Raw genomic sequence first — 18,586 nt, 5'->3', positions numbered from 1 at the left:
TATAATTCCACAGTATTTGTCAGGGATGCATTTTACAATTAGCTTACAGATGCTGGATTGGCTCATTGGTCAACCCAGTAATAAAATAAATATCGCATAAAATGCTATGGTAGGTTTTCCAGCCAATACAAATATGAAGGATCACCATGCAGTAACATCCTTGGATATGTGGGTAAAACAGGAGAGCAACAGCATGTTTAATGGATAATTTGAATGCAGAAGACAATGTCTACATGATTCCTCAAATAGACGAAACATTAAAGATGTGATTTATTAACTAACCTGAATTCTGGGTATGATGGCACTGGCTACTTCTGATGCACAATGTCTCAACACTCTCAAGCAAAGTGAGAAACCACATGGACAAAAATACGAAACACAGGTAAGAGAGATCTATACAGTAGACCCTTGGTCATTGGCCGTAATCGATTCCAGAAGGTCGGCCTAAAACCGAAATGGACAAAAACCAAAATAATATTTCCCATAAGAATTAATGTAAATACAATTAATCCATTCCAGACACCCAAAAATATTAACAAAAAATACGTTTCTTAAAAATTAACTATAGTTTTACATACACAAAACAATGAGAAAGAAATATAAAGCTCTAATTTTACTAATAAATGAACATTACATACCTTTATGGAAGACTCTTGTTGGCATGTGGAAGAAGGCGAGGAGGGGTTACTTCCTTTCTTTGTCTTTTACTGCCACTAGGACTAGCTTGAGTCACTGCATGCCTGTTGCACAAAAAAACTGTCCACTCCCTGCCTACCTGCCACACTCCCTGCTATACTCTCTCCCTAACTGCTACACTCCCTGCATGTCTGCTACACTCTGCCTTCCTGCTACACTTCCTGCATGCCCGCTACACTCCTTGCCTCTGTGCCTGCCTGCCTTGAATTCTATCATGTTTCTCACTTTCTTTACCAAAAGAATTTTACTAGGAACTTTCTTTGGGCCCATGATGGCTTATTTCGCAGTTGCACTCAATCAATAACCACAAAAAACAATGGATTATAGCGAAATGTTTGGATGAATATGCAGAGGCTTCCTCACTGACCCAGAGACACAACCAGACTGACTCACGAACATGGCGGAGCAGTGGGTGGACGTGTCCAATATAGCCGGTAACCGGGATAGAATTCCGGCCAAAAACGCGAGCAAAAACCGAATTGGCCGATATCCGGAACGGCCGATAACCGAGGGTCCATTGTATATATTGACCTCAGTGAAGAGACCCTCTTCATCAGATCTGGGGAAGAGGGTCTGAATGAGGGCAAAATACACAGATCCATATTTTTGTCCAAGTGTTTTCTTACTCTGCACCAGTGTTAATGACACTTTAGTCCAACCATCCTCCCTCACTCTTACTTATTTTTCCTTCTGTCCATGATGTAATCCTTTATCCAGTTGAGTACCCTCACTGATATGTTCTGTTGTCCCAACCTGTAAATTAATTGCCTGTATATGCCCTAAGTCTGCCACTATTTTTCTTTTGTTTATGTCATATAAATAAAGTTTATTAGCAAAACATTTATACTTTGTTTCTTTGACAGTGTTAGTCTGTGGGAATAATAAGCTTCCCAAGTGGTTTACCAATGGTTTTCTTGCAAGCTTCTCCCACATTTTGTATTTTATTGTGTACATGTCATGAATTATGGTCTTCAGTTTAGGCGTGCCTGACTCTCCTCTTTATTGATTATTTTTTTTGAGATTTACAGTAATTTTTATTTGTGTGCATGTATATATTCTGTATGTGTATATATGTATATTTATTTTTCCAGTATCACCGATTCTTGTCAGAAAGAAAATCTGGGTATTATAGTGCAGTACAAGGTGAAAGTGAAGCTCATCCTTGGTCCACTTGTAGGGTAAGAATTAGAAACAGTGTATTGTATAACTCATACCTTGTTAATAATATATTGCAAGAATCCATATGAACTTGTAAACAATTATTTGAAATGTAATGGATGTTGACATGCAGCCCACCCCAAAAAAAATTGTTACAATCTATATCAAGTAATGTTATTACCAAAACTTGAATATTCTTGTGTGTCTAGCATATGTAATACACTACCATAAACTTTTGCACAGTAGATTTTTATACTATATACAGTACATAATTTTTGTCTAAATTTTCATATTCTGTAACATGGTGTAGTTCATCTAACTGGTCTTGATACTGTACATCAGATAAAATGTAATATACTGAGCACTTTGTCCTCTTAAGAGAAAATGGAGGGGATAAAGTGGGCAGTGATTCTTGAGAAAGAAATTGTTAATTTTTTCTTTCTAAAAGTCTTTTCTGAGAGTAATATACTTTAGTGACTTGTTGAGTGAATTCTTGTCTGGCCTTCATGAAACCAAATAAAATTTTTGTAGGATTCTTCACCAAAAGTGATCCACCCATATGTAGGAACACTCTGGACTTCACAATTTTTGTTAATACCCTATCCAAACTGCTTAATCTAATTCCTTCATCCTCTGATTTCTGAACATTTAGAATTTTTTTTTTTCAATGAACTGGCCATATCCCACTGAGGAAGGTTGACCTAAAAAGAAAAATGAAATTTTTCTTGTCTTTAAATTTAGTAATTTTTACAGGAGAAGGGGTTACTAGCCCCCTTGCTCCTGGCATTTTAATTGCCCCTTATGACATGCATGGTTTACAGAGAAAGAATTCTTTTCATTTCCCCATAGAGAATTATTATTATTCTTCTTGAAATACTTGCAAAAAAAACATTAACTCATAAGCTCCGCAGATTTAGTAGCTTTGTGAAATTTGAATCAGTCACTTTTAGAGTGAACACTATACCTGACAGTAATGTCAGTTTTAAACTTAATGTTATGGTTGGTACAGCCACCATTCACAACAAATGCCCATGCCTTTGCTGTGGCTAACTCCCCCTTCCCTCCCTTGGGTACTCACTGTGCCATTTCATTGATATTGAAGTGTAATAACCCAAAATTGGAAAAATGTATACCAGAACTTACTTCTTGTAATATTGGATTTGAAAGCTTTTATATTTAATGTATATTTAATGTCCTAGAAATGGGAAGTACAATGCCTGCACTTTAAAGGAGGGGTTCGGGATATTGGCAGTTTGGAGGGATATGTTGTGTATCTTTATACACATATGCTTCTAAACTGTTGTATTCTGAGCATCTCTGCAAAAACAGTGATTATGTGTGAGTGAGGTGAAAGTGTTGAACGATGAGGAAAGTATTTTCTTTTTGGGGATTTCCTTTCTTTTTGGGTCACCCTGCCTCGGTGTGAGACGGCCGACGTGTTAAAAAAAAAAAATTAATGCTTTAGTTCTTGTCTCCTTAACATTTAGGTAAATAATTTTTGGTAATGATTCATTCTCTATATCACTTTAATTTACATCTATATGTACTTACAGTGACCTAGTAGCAGAACTTCCATTTACGCTGATGCACCCAAAACCAGAGGAAGAACCGGAAAGCAATAAGACAACGGCACCAGCTACATCATCTCCAACGCAAGACTCTGAATCAACTCCACCAGTGGATGCAAATCTCATTGAGCTTGACACGTCAGTATAGTTAGCAGATTTGTTTACTACCTTTGCATAATTTTTTGCCAAAAGGATTTTAAATATCAAAATTACTATAAAAATGGTTATCCATACATAACATAAATATTACTTTGTCAAGGATATTTGGAAAGTCTCCATGTTACTTTCAAGGAACTTTACAAAGTATTGATTAATAGGTTGAAGTGATTAACATCAGTACCATTATGATGGTTGTGGTACAGTTTCATATGCTGTCTTGCTTCAGCTATTACAGTACAGGACTGTAAGAAGAATTTTGTGTTGTGGTATTTTCAATTTGAACTGCATATAGTTATACAGTCCTAATGGGCAAAAATGACATGGACACTGCAAGAATTGCAGACATTAAAAGTTGAGGCATGTATTATTGCATACATACACTATATAAACATAAAAGCAGCGTATTATACAATGGTATCTTAGTTGATAAACATTTTTAAATTTTCTGGATGTTGCATATTGTTTCATATAGTTTTCTATTCAGTATGTACTATATCCTATGCTTTCATTTCAAAATGCTCTGTAATTTTAATATCTAGCAAGTTTGTTTGTTATAATTATTTAATTTTTAATTCATATGTTTAGCTTCTCTAGAATTTCCTATCTTTTTCATTTCACCTTTTGTCTGTTATTTTAGAGCTTACTGTTGCTATAATCATAAAATCCCTTAGTAACAAGAAAATGAGAGCATATACACTGAGTGATGCATCCTTGAAGTTTATCAACCTCTGGGTACTACAGGAGTGCCTCCAAAGGCACAGCAAGTTTGGAGCTAAGTCTTCCTGTAGGAGTTGATGGGTTCTTCAGGATCCAGTCATTGCTTGATCCTGTCAAGGCCAAGTTGGAGCAGCTGGTAGACAGACTTAGGGCTGGTAGTGCCAGAACTGAGAACACACACACTCCAGTTATAAAGAATCCTCATGCTCCTGGTAGCATGCCACATACAAGCATCCCTTCCAGGCCCAACATACCTGAAGCTGGTTGCATGATAGTAGATTTAATAAATCTAAATAAACAGGAAGATGATTTTATGTGGGTATTATATGAAACATTTAAATTTGCATGTATGTTAGAAAGTTTTTTTGCATGATATATTAACTTTGTTATGCACATGTATAAAAAACACTAATGGATATAGTTTGCTTGTCTGGTTTCCTGTGATACTACTGAGTGTGGAAGGTAGTACTGTAAGTAAAATGCCACTATACCTTTTTTTCCCCACTACATGATAGTGGAAACTGTATATCAGTGATGAGGATTGTGAAGGATTGTGCAAAATTTTCTCGTGTTCCAAACATTATATTGACATGTAATTGTTAAATTTCTTGAATTTCATTTAGTGGTCATCATCACACAAGACCAGAAGTAAGGTCAAGGCATTGTTATGAGAGGAGACAGCCAAACTCAGGTCAGGTCACCTGGTTTTTTGAAGCTTGTACAAGAATGGTATACAATACCAACAAGATGAAATTAAGACACATGTGCAACATCTGGGTATCTTTATTGTAGACATTTCACCATCCAGTGGCTTTATCAATACAAATTCCAGGACATAATGTGAAGACAGTAGAACTATATACAGAAGATGAGGTAATCAGTCCCTCAACCTTGGAGTTGGTGCGAAGAACACCATAGTCGTGGAGGTTCTGGAGCGCCAGGCTCCTTGCCTCTGGTCCAGAACCTCCATGACTACGGTGCTCTTCACACCAACTCCAAGGCTGAGGGACTGATTACCCCATCTTCTGTATATAGTTCTACTGTCTCCACACTGTACTGGAATTTGTATTGATAAAGCCACTGGATGGTGAAACATCTACAATAAAGATATCCAGATGTTGCACGTGTCTTAATTTCTGAAGCTTAGAGCATTTTACAGTATACTGGGGGCTCAGATTCATGCTGAGAATGTTGTGCATATTGGATCAAAGTAGAATGACATGGAGAAGGAAGGAAGGTGGGGTAGGGGTCGTCCTTGAAAAGGTTGGAAGGAAGGGGTAAGGGAGGTTTTGTGGGCGAGGGGCTTGGACTTCCAGCAGGCGTGCATGAGCGTGTTCAATAGGAGTGAATGGAGACAAATGGTATTTGGGACTTGACGATCTGTTGGAGTGTGAGCAGGGCAATATTTAGTGAAGGGATTCAGGGAAACCGGTTATTTTTATATAGCTGGACTTGAGTCCTGGAAATGGGAAGTACAATGCCTGCACTCTAAAGGAGGGGTTCAGGATATTGGCAGTTTGCAGGGATATGTTGTGTATCTTTATACGTATATGCTTCTAAACTGTTGTGTTCTGAGCACCTCTGCCAAAAACAGTGATTATGTGTGAATGAAGTGTTGAATGATGATGAAAGTATTTTCTTTTTGGGGATTTTCTTTCTTTTTGGGTCACCCTGCCTCAGTGGGAGATGGCCGACTTGTTAAAAAAAAAATTTTGGCAGATTCAGTAAAATAGTACACAAATTACACGCACATAGAAGAGAGGAGCTTACTACGATGTTTCAGTCCGACTTAGACCATTTACAAAGTCACACTTTGTAAATGGTCCAAGTCAGACCGAAACGTCTTCGTAAGCTCCTCTCTTCTATGTGCAGGTTATTTGTGTATCGTTCCAATCACGGTATTGTGCCTTCTTTTGTTATCAATAAAATAGTATCTGTGAAGCCTCAAAATTGGAATATTTATATATTTTGCTTGTGTATACTGTTTATTATTTCTTTCATGAAAATCATACGTTAGAACTCCAGTGCTGTTGGAGTATGAGCAGGGTAGCATTTCTTAAGGGATTTGGAAAAACTGATTAGCAGGACTTGATTTCAGGAGGTATGTGCACTTGCGGCAAAACAGCAGTTGAATGAATGATGGCAAATAGGTTTCATCTTTCTGGGGGCCATCCTTCCTTGGTGTGAGATGATCTCTGTTAAAAAAATAAAAAATGCCATTTGGATATAAGATGTGGTGTTATACCTCTGTTATTACTTGTAGATAAATTTATATTGAATGCTACTACAGGGCAAGCCAAATAATAATACTGTAATATTATTTATTTTTATTCATTATATTTTTGAACTTGACTGCCTTCCGCCAAGGCAGTGTGATTCAAAGAAGAAAAAATTCACCAGCATTTACTCAGTTGCCATTTTCCAGAAGTGTGCTGACATCTAAATTCAAACTACCCTCTGACTACAACCCCCACCCATCCCTTAGAGTGCAGGCACTGCATTTCCCATCTCTAGAACTTAAATCTGGCTAACTTGTGGCCCTGAATTCTTTCATAAAGATTACTTTGCTCGCACTCCAACAGCATGTTCATTATTTATTATCATTATCGTAATAAATAGTCATAAAGTACCAAATTTGAATGGGTTATATAGTGGGCAAGCCAAATTGCCATATTATTGTCATTTCTAGGAATTTGAAGACATTAATTCTTTCATTGTATGACAAATTATTATTATTTCCTCCTAAGAATCTTAATATTACATCTGCTTAAAAGAGAATAAATTTAGTATTACCTGAAAACTGTGCACTAGATATCAAATTAACATACAGTATCACAGCACAGAATCTTCAGTATTTTATTTATTTTTAATAATTTAAAAATATAAAACATACATTATTAACCCTTTCAGCGTCGAGAGGCCCTCTCCTAAACTCGTTCTCAGGGTCGAAAATTTTTTGAAAAAAAAAAAAAAAAAAAAAATTTCTTATGAAATGATAGAGTATCTTTTCCCAATCATAATGACACCAAAAGTATGAAATTTGATGGAAAACTTAAGGAATTATGCTCTCGCAAAGTTAGCGGTCTCGACGATGTTTATGCATCGGCGATTTCGCCCACTTTGAGCCCTATTTTCGGCCAATTCCTGTGTACTAGTCGTCAAAAATTATTTATTTCGCTAGAACTCCATTTTTTTCTATTGAATGAGCACAAGAAACCACCCATTTACCAATTTCAACTATCCAATAAAATGGTTAGAAATTGGCAATTTTGCCAATTTCACACAAATTTCAGAAGATGCCAATTTCCAAATAGGGTCCAGAATTAACAAGACAGACATTCCTGGCACTAAAATAACGAGTTCTCTGCTCGTCAGTCACGTCCCCCAGACCCCTCTTACATTTCTTTTGCTTTCCACTTTGAATTTTTATTCTCACAAAAAATAAAAGATTTACTGTTATGCAGACTACTGCATTAGTGTAGAAATGGTATAAATAATATCAGCTCACTTAAGAACATAAGAACATAAGAACGAAGGAACACTGCAGAAGGCCTACTGGCCCAAGCGAGGCAGGTCCAAGTCTCCTACCGGCTTAAGCCAATGCACCCAACCTAGTCAGGTCAGGTCACATTGACTTAAGGGAGGAACACGGCAACCGACCTGGTAGCACAAGCTATGAGGTCCAACTCATACCCACCCACATCCACTCATGTATTTATCCAACCTATTTTTAAAGCTACACAACGTTCTGGCCTCTATAACTGTACTCGGGAGTTTGTTCCACTCATCCACAGCTCTATTACCAAACCGGTACTTTCCTATATCCTTCCTGAATTTGAATTTTTCCAACTTAAAACCATTGCTGCAAGTCCTGTCTAGGCTAGATATTTTCAGCACACTATTTACATCCCCTCTATTTATTCCTGTCTTCCATTTATACACCTCAATCATATCCCCCCTAATTCTACGTCTTTCTAGAGAGTGCAGATTCAGGGCCCTTAGTCTATCCTCATAGGGAAGGTTTCTGATACATGGGATCAACTTTGTCATCCTCCTTTGTACATTTTCCAGAGAATTTATATCCATTCTGTAATACGGTGACCAAAACTGTGCAGCATAATCTAAATGAGGCCTAACCAAGGATGTATAGAGTTGAAGAACAACCTGAGGACTCCTATTATTTATGCTTCTTGATATGAAGCCAAGGATTCTATTAGCTTTATTGCGAACACTTATGCACTGTTGTCTTGGTTTCAGATTACTGCTAACCAGAACTCCTAAATCTTTTTCGCAATCCGTAATATTAAGATCTACATTATTTAGTTTATATGTGGCATGGTTATTGTCCTGTCCAACATTTAGAACTTTGCATTTGTCTATATTAAACTGCATCTGCCACTTCTCCAACCACTGCATCAGTCTATTCAAATCTTCCTGGAGTGCTCGAATGTCCTCGTCAGAATGAATTCGACGGCCTATTTTGGTGTCATCGGCAAACTTGCCGATGTCGCTCTTTATGCCCTCATCTATGTCGTTTATGTAGATTGTGAACAGCAGGGGGCCCAACACTGACCCTTAGTCAGGTCATTCCAGTTCAGCCCACCTAAGTAATTTTTCAGTCCTATGAAATCAGCCAAGCGAAAGTCAGGGACGGAGACTTGATTGCCATTATTAGGGGAATTCCATGATATATTAAAACTGAGTGATTTGTGATCACTTTCCCCAAGTTCATCATTAACCTCAAGATTATTAATTAGTGTTTCCCTACTGGCAAGAACCAAGTCAAGGTTATTTCCCCTAGTTGGCTCTGTCACAAACTGTTTTAAAAAACAATCCTGGATCATATCAAGAAAGTCACCTGACTCTAAATTTCCTGTCAAATTGCTCCAGTCAATCTGTCTATAGTTGAAATCTCCCATTAGCACAACATTTTCGTATGTAGATGCCTTACGAATTTCGTCCCATAGAAGTTTACTGCACTCCCTATCAAGATTTGGGGCCCTGTAAATCACACCCAAAATTAGTTTTTCTCGGCCCTCGAGAAGCTGTAACCAGACAGATTCAGTGGCTGGCGCTTCTAATTTAATACCTTGTCTAACACAACAATTTAAATTGTCTCTGACATACATCGCTACTCCACCACCTTTCCTGTTGACCCTGTCAGTGTGGAATAATTTATAGCCTTGTATGTGACATTCAGAAGGCATCTCTCTATCTTTCAGATTGAGCCAGGTCTCTGTTATAGCAATAATATCTATGTTTCCTGCACTTGCAATTAATCTTAGCTCATCTATCTTATTTCTTACACTCCTGCTATTAGTGTAGTAAACCTTAAGGGAGCTAGTCCCTTGCTGCCCTCTGCTGTCCCCCTTTGTTTGCTGACCTGATCTATTGTCTTTATTTATAACTTCATGCTGAATGCCTTTTATACATTTACTGTTTCCAACCCTAGTGTTGCAACCTGCTTGTTTCCCACACACACCCATACCTCTATCTTCCATCAGTTTAAAATCATAGGCATTTCACCAATGGCCTTCTCAATCGAGTCTGCAAGTGCTACCACCCCTGCCCCAGAGAGATGTACCCCATCCCTTGCATACATATCATGTTTGCCATAAAAGTTGTTCCAGTTGTCAATGAATGGGATTGCAAGTTCCTTGCAGTATCTGTCTAGCCAGCAATTTACACCAATTGCCCTAGACAACCATTCATTTCCTACTCCCCTTCTTGGCAAGATGCTACATATGATTGGGATCCCTCCCTTAGACTTAATGAAATCTATAGCTGACCTGTACTTATCTAGCAGCTCTTCTCTCCTACCCTTCCCAATATCATTTCCACCAGCACTGAGACAGATAATGGGCTTGTTCCCATTACCTGACATGATATTATCCAGCCTGTTGACAATGTCCCCAACACCAGCTCCAGGGAAGCACACACTATCTCTCATCTTCTTATTCCTATTACAAAAAGCACGGTCAATATATCTTACCTGAGAGTCACCAACCACAAGAATGCGCTTACCTCCATTAGCAGGGGCAGTAGTACCCTTACCTTCACTGGCCACTGAAGTACATTCATCCTGAAGAACAGAGAAGCGATTTCCTACCTTCAGATCTTCACTCTTAACTTTCCTTACTCTGATGCGCCTCCCATTACTGTGAACCACTCGCCACTTGTAGCAGGTGCTGGGCTGCACCTCACTGCTGGTAGCCGTTGCTACCTCTCCAACTACAGCATCCTCACAGCGAGAGACAGACTGCACCTCACTGCTAGAAGCCTCATTTCCCACAACTCCAACCACCTCACACTCTCTCCCAGACCCATTGAGGTGGACCTTCAGCCTCCTAATCTCCTCCTGGAGAAGCAAGACCTCCTCCTTCAACTCTCCAACCTCAATTTTTAAAACACTGCAGAAGCAAGCCATGCTTTGCAACCGTCCACGCTAATCCCAAGAGCAGCTCAGGGTCTGTGACCTCACGTGACGACGGACCACTATTAGACTCACCAGTTGACATGTATTGGACGCTTGGCATGATTTGTTTACTTTTGAACTTTGGTAAAAATTGAACATTTCTGCTAATTTGAGCTCAATTTCAAGGTACTTTTCATTGTGAAACCAATCAAAATCATCTCAATTTCTGTAATATGTCTTCCATTCTATAAAATGAGACCAGGAAAACTAGAATACAACCATAAATACCATACGAAAATACAGTGCAAAGTCGCTGTTTTAATCCGAAAACACCGTCAAAGTTTTTTTCTTCTCATTACGCACTGTGTGCTGCAGGACTTTTTTTTATACTGCTCACACTGACCATATAGACCCATTCTTTCATATGTAGGCCTACTAGCTTTCTCTCGCTAGATTTGAAGGCGCTAGAATTTAGGCGTTCTAGTACGTCAATAACCCTGGTGTGTAAGCCGTACTAGTACGTTGGAAACCCTGAAAGGGTTAAATGTTTTGCAATTATTATACCAGATGGAAAGAAACTAAAGCAAGCCCCTTCACATTGCATGATTTTCTTGCAGTGAAACTGAAAAAAAATGATGGCAAAAAAATATTGATGTACAGTGGAACCTCAAAAATCGAAAGTATCACATATTGAACGTTTCGAAAATAGGACCACTTTTTCGGACAAACTGTGTCCCTATTATCGAACGTACTCCTATTTTCGGACCGCCGGGTACGGGACCTGTCTGCCGGCCCGCTCTGTCCGTGTCCCTGCGCAGGCGCCATGAGCAGTCTAGCTTTGTTTATGCTTGAGTGAACACTAACCTGTGCTCTCATTCACACATTTTACGATTATTTCGTTGTGTTTAGTGCTTGTGGGACTGTGAAATAAGCTGCCATGGGCCCAAAGAAACTTGCTAGTGGTACCCCTGTGGTAAAGAAAGTGAGAAACACCATAGATGTGAAGAAGGAAATAATACAAAAGTATGAGAGTGGTGTGAGACTTGTTGAGCTTGCCAGGATGTATGGGAAAAACAAGTCGACCATCAGTTCTATCCTGTCAAAGAAAGAACAAATCAAGGAAGCTGATGTTGCGATAGGTGTTAATATAGGGAGTGGATGAGGTGCCTTCTTCAAAGATTAAGGAGATTTGTGCCAAGTGGAATGATGTCCAAATGTTTGTGCAGAAGTACCACCCTGAGCAAGCTGAAACAAGCCATCTTTACAACAAGTTAAGTGACAGAACCATGTCCCATTTTAGGGAAATGTTAGAGGCACCAGAAACAGAGGACTGTGGACAGTTATTTTGTGAGACAGGGGTCCAGTGACTCTCAAGCTGGTCCTAGTGGCATTAAAAGACAGAGAAGGGAAGTAACCCCAGAGAGGGCTTTACCTGAAGTCCTCATGGAGGGGGATTCTCCTTCCAAACACTAACCCCAACTCCCTCTCTCCTCCTCCCTATCTTCCAGATGCCATCACCAATCTTCAATAAAGGTAAGTAAAAATGTTATTTTGTATGTATTACTATACATAATTAAAAACTATAGTATTTGTTGTATGTAAAACTGTAATTAATCTCTTTTTGAACACTATACATGCTGCTCAAAGAGCGTTTATCCCATATAAAGAAATTAGATCAAATAGAAATGACCCAAAATGGATGAATAATAGGCTCAAATATCTACTAGGGCATAAGAAATGAATTTATAGGCGTATCAAAAGAGGTGAGGGTCATCTTATGAATCAGTATATTGACATTAAGAGGGACATTAAAAAGGGGATAAGAAAAGCTAAAAGGGACTATGAAATTAAAGTTGCTAGGGATTCTAAAACTAACCCAAAAAGTTTTTTCCAGGTCTATAGAACAAAAGTTAGAGATAAGATAGGTCCCCTTAAAAATAACTATGGGCACCTTACTGACAAAGAGAATGAAATGTGCTTGATTTTAAATAATTATTTTCTCTCAGTTTTTACACAGGAAGACACTAACAATATTCCAGTAATTAATTTTTACAGTGGGCTAGAAGAAGATAAATTATGTAACATCACAGTCACTAGTGAGATGGTTGTGAAGCAGATAGACAGACTGAAGCAAAATAAGTCGCCGGGTCCTGATGAGGTTTTTTCAAGGGTTCTTAAGGAATGCAAAATGGAACTCTGTGAACCATTAACTAATATTTTTAATTTATCTCTTCAAACAGGTGTAGTGTCTGATATGTGGAAGATGGCTAATGTAACTCCTATTTTTAAAACGGGACAAGTCGTTACCGTCAAATTACCGCCCAATAAGCCTGACCTCAATTGTAGGCAAATTACTAGAGTCAATTATAGCTGAGATTATAAGAAGCCATCTCGATAAGCATAGCTTGATTAATGATACTCAGCATGGATTCACAAGAGGCCGGTCTTGTCTAACTAATTTATTAACTTTCTTCAGTAAAGCTTTTGAGGCTGTTGACCACGATAAAGAATTTGATATTATTTACTTAGATTTTAGTAAGGCTTTTGATAGAGTTCCGCACCATAGACTGTTAAAGAAAGTGGCAGCTCATGGCATTGGGGGAAAAGTGCTCTCGTGGATCGAGTCATGGCTCACGGACAGGAAGCAGAGAGTGTCCACAAATGGGGTTAAATCCGAGTGGGGATCTGTAACAAGTGGCGTTCCACAGGGATCAGTCTTGGGCCCGTTGTTGTTTATAATATATATCAATGATCTTGATGAGGGAATTACTAGTGATATGAGCAAATTCGCCAATGACACAAAGATAGGTAGGATAATTGATTCAAACGTAGATGTTATGGAACTTCAGGAGGATTTAAACAAACTCTATTCTTGGTCAGAAAAGTGGCAGATGCAGTTCAATGTAGATAAATGCAAGGTTCTGAAGCTTGGGAGTGCCCATAACCCTAGTACTTATAAGTTAAATGATGTAGAACTTAGCCATACAGATTGCGAAAAGGACTTGGGGGTTATGGTGAGCAGCAACCTTAAACCAAGACAGCAATGCCTAAGCGTACGTAATAAGGCAAATAGATTACTGGGATTTATATCAAGAAGTGTAAGCAACAGAAGTCCAGAGGTCATACTGCAGCTTTATACATCATTAGTAAGGCCTCACCTAGATTATGCAGCTCAGTTCTGGTCTCCGTATTACAAAATGGACATAAATTCGTTAGAAAACATTCAGCGTAGGATGACTAAATTAATACATAGCATTAGAAATCTTCCTTATGAAGAAAGATTGAAGACTCTTAAGTTACATTCACTTGTTAGACGAAGAATGAGGGGAGACCTGATCGAAGTGTATAAGTGGAAGATAGGTATTAATAAAGGGGATATTAATAAGGTCTTGAGGATGTCTCTCCAAGAGAGAACCCGCAGTAATGGATTTAAATTAGATAAGTTTAGATTTAGAAAGGACATAGGAAAGTATTGGTTTGGAAATAGGGTAGTTGATGAGTGGAAAAGTCTACCTAGTTGGGTTATTGAGGCTGGGACTTTGGGTAGTTTCAAATCTAGGTTGGATAAGTACATGAGTGGGAGGGGTTGGATTTGAGTGGGACTTTCACATCAGAGCTTATTTCTTGGGTGGCATTGAAAATTGGGTTGTTTTGTTAGTGGGATGAATTGTAAAGGACCTGCCTAGTATGGGCCAGCAGGCCTCCTGCAGTGTTCCTCCTTTCTTATGTTCTTTAAAATGTATTTTTTGTGTGAATATTTTTGGGTTTCTGGAATGGATTAATTGTATTTCCATTATTTCTTATGGGAAATATTGCTTCGAATTTCAGACTTTTCGAATTTAGAACTAGCTCCTGGAACGGATTAAGTTCGATTTTTGTTGTTCCACTGTATCATTAGTGTTAGATTCAGTTAATACTCAAAATATGAAAGATAGAGATAAAAGATAGATTTTATTTCCTTGCAAAGGTTACAATGTGTAATTACAATTTTGATTTATTAAGTACAAATAAAGTCACTGTCATACAGGGGCATTATGGTTAATTTATGCATAAAATTTGGGTACTACACAGCCAAGTATACAACTTCTTTCCTCCCACTGACAACCCACACCACTTAAAGCTACATTCTAAAAGTCTCTTGTGCTTCACTCTGTGTTTGTCAAGCTATTTTAGATATTTTCATCACTGTATTTGGTAACCATGGCAACCAAGAGAAATACTGGAGTTGCAAAGAAAAATAAGCATGAATCTGTGACTCTGAAGAAAATAGAAGTGTTAGACTTAGAGGTGGTGCATGTGGGATGGAAAACTAGTAGCTGGTCTATTCAGTTGTAGAAAGTGTCAGCTGCTCAAAAGAATGTTAGAGATTACTACAGACAAATAAAATGTAAAAGTTGCTGATGTTTGGCTTGATGGTAAACAAGGAAAGGTACCCTAATTAGCCCTCAGAAAATAAGTCACAAAGCCCACTCATACTACTGTATATTTACTAATTTTTTCACAATGCAGTATTTAAAAGTTACATTTGTCAAGTTTTTTTTTTTTTTGGTATAAACTTTAACTATTGTACAGAATGTATGTGTGTGTTATTTAACATGTAACATTCAAACAGCAGGTGTTTATTATCTCTTCAGTCACCTGAATTGCTAAACAGAAAACATTCATCTGTTTTGTAAATAACAAAAGATACAGATGTTACAGAAAATATATAAGAAAATTAAACCACAATTGCTTGACAATCTTAATTTTGGTCATGAAAATATTTGTAGTTGATACATTGTTGATGGTAAAGTGACTTTTCCCTTTCTGTAAAGCCTTTCCAGTAATGGGCCTCATTTTTCTCTCAGTAGGGATGGAACCACATGCTATGCTGACCAGGACGATGATATTATCTTTGAAGATTTTGCTCGTCTCCGACTGAAAGGTGAAACCGAGGCATAGCATGGTTTATTATATGCAGGTCAGTGTTCATATTCATACATTTTTGCCTTGTGGTTTAAAATTATGGAAGTGGAATTTTTTTTTTTTAACACATCGGCTGTTTCCCACCGAGGCAGGCTGACCCAAAAAGAAAGAAAAAAATACTTTCATCGTCATTCAACACTTTCACTATCACTCATACATAATCACTGCCTTTGCAGAGGCACTCACATACGACAGCTTAGAAATCCCTCCAAACTGCCAATATCCCAAACCCCTCCTTTAAAGTGCAGGCACTGTACTTCGGTTAGCCGGACTCGAATCCTGGAAATGGGGTTTCCCAGAATCCCTTTACAAAATATTACCTTGCTCACACTCCAACAGCTCGTCATGTCCCAAAAACCATTCATCTCGATTCACTCCTATCAAACACGCTCACGCATGCGTGCTGGAAGTCCAAGCCCCTCACACACAAAACCTATTTTACCCCCTTCCTCCAACCTTGTCAAGGATGATCCCTACCCTTCCTTCCATTCCCTACAGATTTATATGCTCTCCAAGTCATTCTACTTTGTTCCATTCTTTCTAAATGACCAAACCACCACCACACCTGCCAATTTCCACACTCCGAATTCTCTGCATATATTTACACCACACATTGCCCTTAGACACGGCGGCCTCCAGCCGCCTCCTCGCCACAGCATTTACAACCCAAGCTTCACACCCATATAAGAGTGTTGGCATCACTATACTCTCGCACATCCTCTTCCCTACCTCCATGGATACCGTTTTTTGTCTCCACAGATACCTCAACGACCCACTCACCTTTTTTCCTTAATCAGTTCTGTGGTTAACCTCATCTTTCATAAACCCATCTACTGACAAATCAACTCCCAAATATCTGAAAACATTCACTTCTTCCATACTCCCTCTCTCCAATGTGATATCCAATTTTTTTTTATCTAAATCGTTCCAATACCTTCATCGCCTTACTCTTATCTATGTTCACTTTCAACTTTCTACCTTTACACACCCTCCAAAACTCATCCACTCACCTTTACAACTTTTCTTTAGAATCTCCCAAATGCACAGTATCATCAGCAACAAGTAATTGTGTCAACTCCCATTTTGTATTTGATTCCCCATAATTTAATCCCACCCCTCTCCCCAACACCCTAGCATTTACATCTTTAACAACCCCATCTATAAATATACAGTGGAACCTTGGCTTACGAATGCCCCACCATGCATATTTTTCAGGATACAAACCGTTGTTCAGACGATTTTTCGCTTCTGGATACGAACGAAATTTCAGGATGCGAACTTCGCCCTCAAGGGAGGTTCCTGAAATAAATAAATAAAATATTTATTTAGTAGTAGTAGGTTGGTAGACAGCAACCACCCAGGGAGGTACTACCGTCCTGCCAAGTGAGTGTAAAACGAAAGCCAGGATTACTGGTGCTTTTGTCTGTCTCGTAAATATGCAAGATTACAGGTACGTCTTGCTACTTCTACTTACACTTAAATCACATTACACATACATGTACACGTTTATTTATACACACTCATCTAAGTTTTCTTTGAGTTTATCCTAATAGTTTTTGTTCTTATTACTTTTCCTTTTATATCCATGGGGAAGTGGAAAAAAATCTTTCCTCCGTAAGCCATGCGTGTTGTAAAATTCAACTAAAATGCCGGGAACAGTGGGCTAGTAACCCCTTTTCCTGTAATAATTACTAAAAAGAATAAGAAGAAAATTGTCAAAGTGGGATGTCTGAATATGCATGGATGTTGTGCGACTGATAAGAAAGAGATGATTGTGGATGTTATGAATGAGAAGGAGCTGGATGTCCTGGCTTTAAGTGAAACGAAGCTGAAGGGGGTGGGACAGTTTCAGTGGAGAGGAATAAATGGGATTTGGTTAGGGATTTCAAATAGAGTTAGAGCTAAAGGAGGAGTAGCAATAATATTGAAGGATAAGCTGTGGCAGGAAAAGAGGGACTATAAATGTATTAATTCAAGGATTATGTGGAGTAAAATAAAGGTTGGATGTGAAAAGTAAGTTAATAGTAAGTGTATATGCACCTGGAGAAGAGAGAAGTGTAGAGGAGAGAGAGAGATTTTGGGAAATGTTGAGTGAATGCGTGGGGAGTTTTGAACCAAGTGTGAGAGTACTTGTGGTTGGGGATTTCAATGCTAAAGTGGGTAAAAATGTTGTGGAGGGAGTAGTGGGTAAATTTGGGGTGCCAGGAGTAAATGAAAATGGGGAGCCTTTAATTGAGCTATGTGTAGAAAGAGGTTTGGTAATAAGTATTACATATTTTATGAAGAAGAGGATAAATAAATATACAAGGTATGATATAGCACGTAATGAAAGTAGTTTGTTAGATTATGTATTGGTGGATAAAAGGTTGATGGGTGGGCTCCAGGATGTACACGTTTATAGAGGGGGCAACTGATATATCGGATCATTATTTAGTTGTAGCTACAGTTAGAGTAAGAGGTAGAAGGGAAAAGAGGAAAATGGCAACAACAAGCAAGAGGAAGGTGAAAGTGTATAAACTAAGGGAGGAGGAAGTTTGGGTGAGATATAAACAACTATTGGCAGGAAGGTGGGCTGGTGCAAGTATGAGTAGTGGGGAAGTTGAAGAGGGTTGGAATAGTTTTAAAAATGCAGTATTAGAATGTGGGGGCAGAAGTTTGTGGTTGTAGGAGGGTGGGTGCAGGAGGAAAGAGGAGTGATTGGTGGAATGATGAAGTAAAAAGTGTGATAAAAGAAAAGAAGGTAGCTTATGAGAGGTTTTACAAAGCAGAAGTGTTATAAGAAGAGTAGAGTATATGGAGGAGAGTAAAAGAAAGGTGAAGAGAGTGGTGAGAGTGCAAAAGGAGAGCAGATGATAGAGTGACACTGTCAAGAAATTTTAATGAAAATAAGAAAAAATTTTGGAGTGAG

The 18,586-nt window shown here is 38.4% G+C and overlaps 1 protein-coding gene and 1 long non-coding RNA gene across 10 annotated transcripts in view; one reads left to right on the top strand and one right to left on the bottom strand.

Annotated features, from left to right (window-relative positions):
• The window catches only part of krz (beta-arrestin protein kurtz), a gene marked incomplete at its 5' end in the record, with an annotated part of 81,243 nt that overhangs the window by 34,251 nt on the left and 28,406 nt on the right, over positions 1–18,586 (top strand). For 4 of the 9 annotated variants that reach the window (XR_011392069.1, XM_070085490.1, XM_070085487.1 and 1 more), the window contains 4 exon segments: positions 1,788–1,874; positions 3,408–3,560; positions 4,323–4,613; positions 15,561–15,673. Coding sequence is in view for 8 of the 9 variants with exons in the window: in XM_070085490.1 (XP_069941591.1) it covers positions 1,788–1,874; positions 3,408–3,560; positions 4,323–4,613; positions 15,561–15,654 (625 nt within the window). 9 annotated transcript variants of the gene reach the window in all.
• Positions 15,192–18,586, bottom strand: part of LOC138852769 (uncharacterized) — a 40,559-nt gene continuing 37,164 nt past the window's right edge. The window contains exons 2-3 of the long non-coding RNA XR_011392070.1: positions 16,903–16,977; positions 15,192–15,630 (exon numbers count right to left, since the gene is read on the bottom strand). This is a non-coding gene — a long non-coding RNA (uncharacterized lncRNA). The remainder of the gene's footprint in view (positions 15,631–16,902; positions 16,978–18,586) is intronic.

The sequence above is a fragment of the Cherax quadricarinatus genome, chromosome 16 (genome assembly GCF_038502225.1).
Source record: "Cherax quadricarinatus isolate ZL_2023a chromosome 16, ASM3850222v1, whole genome shotgun sequence".
NCBI classification, from domain to species: domain Eukaryota; kingdom Metazoa; phylum Arthropoda; class Malacostraca; order Decapoda; family Parastacidae; genus Cherax; species Cherax quadricarinatus.
This window is presented reverse-complemented; position numbering and strand designations above follow the sequence as displayed.